Genomic DNA, 8,557 nt, shown 5'->3' with positions numbered 1-8,557 from the left:
TAAAAAGTAATATTCTAGAACAATGAAAATGTTTTTAAACATTAATTTGTAGTTTAAATCTACCATGCCTAATTCTTCAAGAAATTAATATCAGCAATGACTGGATAAACAATATTTCTGGGATTGATAAATTAATTGAATAAAATGCGAAACCTGCATTTATTAATTCTAAGGCAGTACAATTAAAATGTTATATTTCTTCCAATTTTTTTTTGTTTCAGTCAGAAAGTAATTATATTTTTTAATTTACGATTGTCCACGAAACGCGGAGAAATGAAATGTCGATCAGTGATCGACATTCTACACAGTGGGAACAAAATTTTGCGACGTCTTTACGACATCGTTACGATATCTTTACGACAACCTTACGACATCCAATGTCCATGTCGTTAAAGCGTCTCTACGATATCGTAAAGAAATCGTCAGATTCTACAAGATATTTACGATATCGTAAAGACGACTTAACGACATGGACGTAGAATGTGGTAAAATTGTCGTAAAGATGTCGTGTCGATGTCGTCAAGACGTCGCCAAATTTTGTACCCATTGGATAACCGCGACAAAGAGGAAAAGTCTATGGTTTTGGGGAAAAGCCAAAAATGCTCTAGAATTACATAAAATAAAATCATTTGTCATTTCCGAAATTACTGTGTTCAATAGATTTTGTAATTATACTTTTTAAATTCCTGAGATTAATAAATTATTTTTATTTTCTATTTCGATTAATAACACAGCCCGACTAGATAATTGTATGAACGATGAGACTAATCATTTCCGGTCAATTTTTGGTCGTTGAATCCTAATCCGAGCTCAAAAATGCGTAATTACATCAGGACTTTTGAATATTCTAACCTAAAACTGCAAAAAATGTGTATTTGGCCTGCATTTGAGGTTATGTACTGTCGCTCCTTTTTTCTTCTAAAAAAACTGTACAAAACAGTTTACGGTGTTACTCTTTTCTTTTCAAATGCCGTCGAGCTCGCTCGAATATCTTCTTTCTTCGCCAAGATGTTCAAGTTTGAAATTTTCCAATATTTAGAATTTTACAGGCCCAAAAATACATAGGTGTCTCTTCTATAGTTTTGACTATACTATTCTTGTGTTATTTTTTTAAGCTAAATCCTACTACTTTAAAATTACTACTACTTTAAAACTACTTTAAAACTACTTTAAAATTTTATGTACAGTTTTTTGAGAAAAAAGAAAGAACGACAACACATAACCTCAAATATAGGCAAACATTACGTTTTTTGCACATGTAGGTTTGAATATTTAAAAATCCTGATGTGATGGAACATTTCTAAATCCGGATTTGGTTTGAGAGAACAAGAATTGACCGGAAATGACCACAATCATATATTTTACAATTTTGAAGTCGGGCTGTGTAATCTTATATTTTATAGAAGAAATTTAATTTGTAAATTTCTAATTGATACTTTTGATAATGATGATGAGCGGTTTATTTTGAATTATTTTAATTTAAGCTGACAAAGAAATTTTAAAAAAATTATTTTTTGCTATTTGATTTAGAAATATACAGTACTTAAGAGATTTGTCGATGCAACGTTTGAAATCTGGTAATTGTAACTATGAAACCTAGTCGCGAAAATCAACGAATATTTGCTCCTACTAGATTTTTTGATTCCAATAGTCACTTTTCGCAGGTGCCGTGAGGAATAAGCCATTTCTCGATATAACTATAAAAAGCAGTGCATTGTCTTGTTTTTACAATTTAAAAAAGTGTGCATCGGATAAAAAATAAAAATTTTGTTATTATACAGTTTTTAGCAACTTATGCCGTTTTTATTCAAATTTGAGTTCATTATTTTCAATTTTACTGGAAATTGGTTCTGAGTAAATTCGTGGATATAATTTAGTAAACGTTTTTTACGAATAAAACAAAAACTACGTGAACAATCGGAAAGTGATTTGTTATAAATTTTTAGCTCTTTTTAGGTGTACAATTTTGACTGATTTCCTTTCGTGTCTTGCACAGTTTGACTGTAAAACGGAATTTTGGATTTATCAATATTTTTATGAAGTCAAAATTCGAATTTTCAATTTTTTAAGCATATTCATAAAGTTTTTATTGCAATCTTTTGGGGTGTTAAAAACGAAACTTTTTTCTGTACTTTACTTTTTTATCATTCAGTGAGTTTATTAACTTCAAATTTTCATTTTCGTTTTTTTAAATCTTGTTAATGATGTTACTCTAGTGATTTGTTTTTTATCGAAAAAAGTCATTAGGGTAACTTGTTCGTCTTTTTTACTGAAAATCTACGGGCACACACAAACATCCATTCGCACACATCCAGATCAATTTTCAAAAAAATGGTTGCATTTTTCAATTTGAAACGATTAGATTTCAAACAATGACAAAATAGTAAAATTTGTATTTGATGAAATTGAATTCGTTCAAGTAATAAGCTTTTTAAAGAACTAGTTCTATTGAAGGAAAAAAAATTCTATGAAATTCCAAAGGCATAAAAAGTTTCAAAGAAATTTTAACGATAAATGAAATTTCAATGATTTTCAAGTGATTTTGAGTGATTTCGAAAATTTGAAGTGATTTGAATAACTGTAACTCAAATGATATTTGAAGTCTTACAAGTGATGTACACTTCACTAAAGAAAGTAAAATTTTTTCAATTTTAAGAGATTCTAAAAGCAAAATTAAAAGCTAATTCAAAAATTCAAGATTGAAGAAATTTGAAGGAGATTCAGAAATTTCACAAATTTTAGCTCTGTAAAGCTTATTTGCTCAGAAACGATATTTTGTGTAAATTTATTTGAGATTATGAATGGTGTAAAATAACTAATTAATTACTTTGTAATTTTTATATCTTTTAGAATTATTCTCTAAATATTTATTTATGATTTATTCAAATGCTGATTATGCCATAATTTTTGTTCAGTATAGCAGTTTTCTATATTGAAATTAATTTATCATCGAATGGCGAGACATTTAATTTTCCACCTGTCATTCCTGAAATGATTTGTAGGTCGTTTGTCTCGATAAATTGATCGCACTTTTTATCACCTTAAAATAAGGACAAGTGTAAAGTCTAAATCTATTGTTCACTAATTGGAATTAATTAAAAATAGTTTCTCATGCATTGATCTCACTATTGACTCATGATATAAAATAAGTATTGAGTTTTTTATCCTCCGTTCAGAAATCGAGGTTTCAGATCAAACTTGTAGAAAAATCCAGTACGAGATGATTATCCAAATATTGTTTTTATCTCTTCTCTTTGCGCAAGCATTTTGCCGGGCAGATTCATGTTCGGTGAGCCAAAACAAAGTTTAGAAACATTTTTTGGATTTGTTTTATTTTTATTGAAAAGTTTTTTTACACCGGGAAAGAATGAATATTAATCTTTTCTTCATTCTGCTCATATAATAATATAATAATTGTGAATGAAAGAAAAAAGTGAAATGTAAAAGAAAACAATTACACTAAGCACAGTTTAAAAATTTATTTATTGTCATTGTCTGAAATTTGGCATTAAAATTTCTCAATTTTTGAAAGGAAAATTTTAGTAAATTTTAAATATTTATTTTATTATTGAGGAAACCTCTAAATATAAAGTACCAATTTTTTATTTTATCTAATTTTCTAGTTTTTAAAATAATAATCTTGACTCGAAAATGTATTAAAAAATGTTTCGTACTTGATACAAAAATTAGCTTATACTATTAATAAATTTTCAAATGGGAAGGGTTATGCCCAATTTTTCTAAACCAGGAACTTCTATTATTTTTTAAAACCTTCAATAATTTTTATTTCATAAATAAATTATTTTTTATCGTAGCCTTTAGATCCAAAATGTAAATCAAGGTTGATGACTTTAAGGGAAATGAAGAAGAGGGTAAGTTCTTTTTTTTATGTTCCTAAAACCAAAATGTGCCAACATTATAAGAATATAAAATAATAAGAAAAAAAATTATTTATTTTTAATTATTATTAAACAAAATATTGTTTGTTTTAAATAAGTAGAAAGTAAACATAATTATGAATAATTAATTTTTAGACAGGTCTTTCAGCTGGTGATAATATGGACTATCGGGCTGTCTATAAAGAAGATCTAAGAGAAGTAATTAAAATTTTATTTGAATGTTTATTTACCAATATCGTAAATAAAGGACAGTACTTAGACCTTCTCCCGAGGTTTATCTTTAGTTATAAACTGTATTATTTGGTTAAAAATTTTCGTGAAAAGATATCCTTTTTGTTTAAAAATTCTACTTTCTTTAAATTCGTCTTTTTGGGTTGAAAATTCAGCTCAATTCGTAGAACATTAACGTTTTTATTTAAACTCATTTTGATGGTGATAAGTCAAATGAACTCTTTTTTGGATAAATACTACTTTTCCTGACAATTTTTCTTTCTGATTTAAAAGTTCATATTTCTCATTATGAATATTTTATCTATTTTGGAAAAAATGCTACTGTTTGTTGAAAATTAAATTATTTTCTAGAAAATTGACTATTTTCTTGAAATTCCCATTTTTTTTTGTTGAAAAGTAAATTGAAATCTTTACCGTTGGAAATTCAACTCTTTCTTTGAAATCTGTATTTTTGATTTAAAAATGCACGTGTTTTAATAGAATTTACATTTTTCTTAAACAAAAATTCAGCTGTTTATTTAAACATTTAGAAATCTTGTTAAAAAGTCATACTTCGTGGTTAAAAATTCGAGTATTTAACAGAAAATTAACGTATCATATGAAATTCTTATTTTAGGGTTTGTTAAAAAATTCAACTTCCTTTTTGAAAGCTTGTCTTTTTTATTTCAGAATTCAACTGCTTTAGCAGAAATCATATTATTCTGGGATAAAAAGTAAACTATTTGATTGAAAATTAATCAGTTTCGTGGAAAATTCATACTTTTTTGGTTTCAATTTTTTTTTTTTTTTGAAAATTTAACTATTTCGTAAAAAATGTACTTTTCTAGAAAATTTATATTTTGGTGTTGAAACATGAACTAAGGTATTTTCTGGATGGACGCACAATTAAAAAAAAATGGTCGTTTTCTATAAAAAAATGGTGTGTTTTAGTAAAAATTTCATTTTCGTTTGATTCTTTCTGGTTGCAAAACTTCATCTTTTAGGATTGATAATTCAATTTTTTTGGTATAGACGTATTCTTGTTTAAAAAATTTATATTTTGTTCTTGAAAAGTCAACTGGAATCTTTCTTGGATACAAATTCTACTATTTAAAAAAAATAAAAATTAATCTGTTTTGAGAAAAATGAAATCTTCTTTGGATGAAAAGTCAGCTGTTTGATAGATGGTTCAACAATTTTATTAAAAAGTCATCAAAGGCTTGAAAATTCAACTAATTTTTACAAAGCTTATCTTCATCCTTAAAAAATTCATCTGATTAGTACAAATGTAATTTTTTTATTAAAGACGAATATTCATTATTTTTGGTTGAAAAAATTTATCTTGCTGGATTAGAAAATTAAATATTTTCGTATAAATTCCTTTCTTGTTTAGAAATCCATATTTTGATTTTTAAGTGTCAACTGGAATCTTTCTTGAATGAAAATTCAACTTTTTTTTAATTCATTGGGTTTAAGAGGAATTTTATATTTCTCAGATAATCATGCAACTGTTTAGTAGATAGTTAAAAAAATTGGTTAAAAAGTCATCCCGTTTATTTAAAAGTTCATTTTTTTGGCTTGAGAGGTCAACTGAAATTTTTTTAACATAAAATTCAACTATTTTTTTCAAAAATTATCTTTATGCTTAAAAATAATCTGTTTTAGCAACAATGTAATTTTCCATTGCAGACGCATGTTCATGCTTTTTGTTTGAAAAAATTTTTCTTGTTCGAGTGAAACTCCATTTTTTTCGGAAAAACTTATTTTTTGTTAGAAATTTACATATTGATCTTGAAAAGTCAAATGGAATCGTTTTTAATAAAAAATTCGAATATTTTTTCAAAATTTATCCTTTTACTTAAATGATTCATCTGATTTAGCAGCAAGATATTTTTTTTGAATACGCATGCTTATTAACTTTAGTTGAAAAAATCCGTAGTAGAGAACTCAACAATTTTGTTAAGAAGTCATCCTTTTTCGTTGAATTTCGTCTGCTTGGCTTAAAATTCGATTTTTTTTTGTAGCAACATATTTCTTGTATAACAATTATTTTTTCTTTTTATGAATTACAGCTTTTTTATTAAAAAATATACTATGACCTTTTTTTAAAATTAATTTATCTTTTACGTTGAAAATTTATTTATTCTGCTCGAAATTTAATTATTTTGTTGAAAATTAAAGCATTTTGTTTCCGAATGATATTTTATAGTAAAAACCACATTTATTTGTTCAAAATAAATAATTAAATTAAAATTTTTTTAATCCGAAATACTGTTTTATTATCTTTATAAAATATTCTACGTTAAAAATATTACAGCATTAATTTAAAATTTTAATTCGATTTTCAAAAAAAAGTTAAATCAAGAAAGAAGACAATATTCTGGCCCTTTTCGTTCTTATTTTAGCTTTTAGTTTAATTAGAAGAGCTTTCCTAATCCTTTTATAAATATTTTGCAGGGTGGCCTTTCAGGTAACGATATTTTTAATGGGTCCCATCGAAAATCTCATACTGGTGGTGCAAAACAAGTAATTTGAATTTAATTTTAAGCTATTAATAATGATCTATTTCTATGAGAAACCGAACATACATACTAAAATTTATATATTTTCCGTGAGAAATTTCAGAGAAGAATAGATTACAATTTTGACTTAAATTTCTTTAAACGAAAAAGAAATTAGCATTTTTATTATTCTCGGGTTTAGTTTTGACATTCCGAATATTCAAGTAAATCTATAATATTAGAATATATTATTCTTAGTAATAGTACACAAATATTTAAAATGACATAAGACTTGACTTTTTTAGAATAGGGGATTAATCATCAAAATTGAGAATTCAAATATTCGCTTCAGGGAAAAATGATATCATTATAATAAGAAATATTTACATGTATTTCGGAAATAATATCAGATATACATTTTTTAGGTACATACAAAACATCTTTACTTTGATCCAGCTACTGGCCAGCCTGTGAACCTAGAAGTAAGTAACTATTAGAAAATAAAATTGAAAAGTAAACTTAACAGTGAAATTAAGGTTTCAAAATTTTTTTTTTTATAGGACACAGTTGTATTTTTATTCTTATCCCATTGTCATAAATTCATCTCTTCTATTGAATTAAAGATTTCATTTTTTTAACTTAATAGAATAAGTTTGATCTTTTTATCAGCTCACAGAAGGACAAACTGATAGATTGAATGCTTTTATAACAAAGCTATATGTAGAGAACCAGAAGAGCCAGAGATTTCCTACAATTGCATAATTACGAACAATTTCTGAAGTCAACAAAGGCTGGATATGTAATTTATAGCATTGAATTTACAAATACTGATAGCAATGTACCCTGTATTATTTATAAGAGCTTAAAATAAATTAAATAAATAAAACATATGTACAAAAGTAAAATATTATTTATATATGTCGTACACTGTTCAAAATTTTTGGAATTTTACAACACTTCTACAAGACTTCTATTGTACAAGCGTCAGGTAAAATTGCAAACATGGTATTAGAATAACGAAATTGCAAAAAATTTATTATAAGTGTTGTAAATCGTGAATTCACCGTTCAAGTTTCCAATACGTATATTAATGCGTTTGCGAAACGAAAATCGGGCATACCCGCGTAGAAATTTCGTCGTGGGCCTAACCGGGCCCAAACGTGGAAAAACAAGGCCCTGGCCTGGTAATCAAGCCTGGGTCAAGCAAGAAGAAAACGCGGATTCTGGCCAGGGCCTGGCTCGATCACCAGGCTCGATCGCCGAGCCTGGCTCAGGCTTTTAACCCTAGTTCAATATAGATTTCTAGCAATTTTACTATGAGACTGCATTTTTGTATGGAACTATTTATGGAACCACTACCAAAAGAATCTGTGATATCCTCAACTCATTAACAAGGGGATCTTCATTTACTCTTGGAAGGTTAAAATTTATAATATTATCCTTATTTAAAAAGGCATTTGAATTGCGGGTTTACATAGTACCTCTTTAGGTAATGATTCTTCCTCGTCGTCTGCATCACTATTTACACATACAATCATTTCGTAGGTTCAATCAAATACATACAATACACATCCTTTAATTTTAGTATAATCAAAATTTTTAACATTATTCAATCGTTTTTGAATACATAAATAATCGTTTGCACCTGCAGAAATGTAATATACGAGGGTAGTTCAATAAGTCCTTAGAATGACCAACAGATGGCGCGCGAATCGCTCCAAATCATCTGTTTTCAGTCAGCACCACTCCCGACTAGATATATGGTGCAGTCACAGTCCACATCTTCTGAGTTTACGTGTTTTTATAACCAATTGAAAAAAAAAAATTGTTCGTTAAGAAAAATTGAAAAAAAACGAGTTCAGAGCGGTAATCAAACATTTTCGTTTAAAGGGTTTAACTCCATATGAGATAAAAAATGAATTGGACTCAGTTCATGGCACATCTGCC

At 27.2% G+C, this 8,557-nt stretch overlaps 1 protein-coding gene across 1 annotated transcript; it reads left to right on the top strand.

The window, feature by feature from the left end:
* The first annotated feature begins 3,151 nt into the window (after positions 1-3,151).
* On the top strand, positions 3,152-7,487 carry LOC117169419. The gene is made up of 6 exons (XM_033355790.1): positions 3,152-3,289; positions 3,816-3,872; positions 4,035-4,097; positions 6,567-6,635; positions 7,036-7,092; positions 7,280-7,487. The coding sequence occupies exons 1-6, from the start codon at positions 3,221-3,223 to the stop codon at positions 7,370-7,372; spliced, it is 408 nt and encodes a 135-aa protein (XP_033211681.1). The 5' UTR covers positions 3,152-3,220; the 3' UTR covers positions 7,373-7,487.
* The last annotated feature ends 1,070 nt before the right edge of the window (positions 7,488-8,557 follow it).

This window comes from Belonocnema kinseyi, chromosome 3 (assembly GCF_010883055.1).
Source record: "Belonocnema kinseyi isolate 2016_QV_RU_SX_M_011 chromosome 3, B_treatae_v1, whole genome shotgun sequence".
NCBI lineage: Eukaryota > Metazoa > Arthropoda > Insecta > Hymenoptera > Cynipidae > Belonocnema > Belonocnema kinseyi.
This window is presented reverse-complemented; position numbering and strand designations above follow the sequence as displayed.

Bases quoted from the DNA above. Each gene is read 5' to 3' on its own strand.
- LOC117169419 (XM_033355790.1), top strand. From the start codon at position 3,221: ATGATTATCCAAATATTGTTTTTATCTCTTCTCTTTGCGCAAGCATTT. The intron at 4,098-6,566 runs GTAATTAAAATT...AATATTTTGCAG, and splicing joins ATAAAGAAGATCTAAGAGAA to GGTGGCCTTTCAGGTAACGA. The intron at 7,093-7,279 runs GTAAGTAACTAT...TCTTTTTATCAG, and splicing joins GCCAGCCTGTGAACCTAGAA to CTCACAGAAGGACAAACTGA.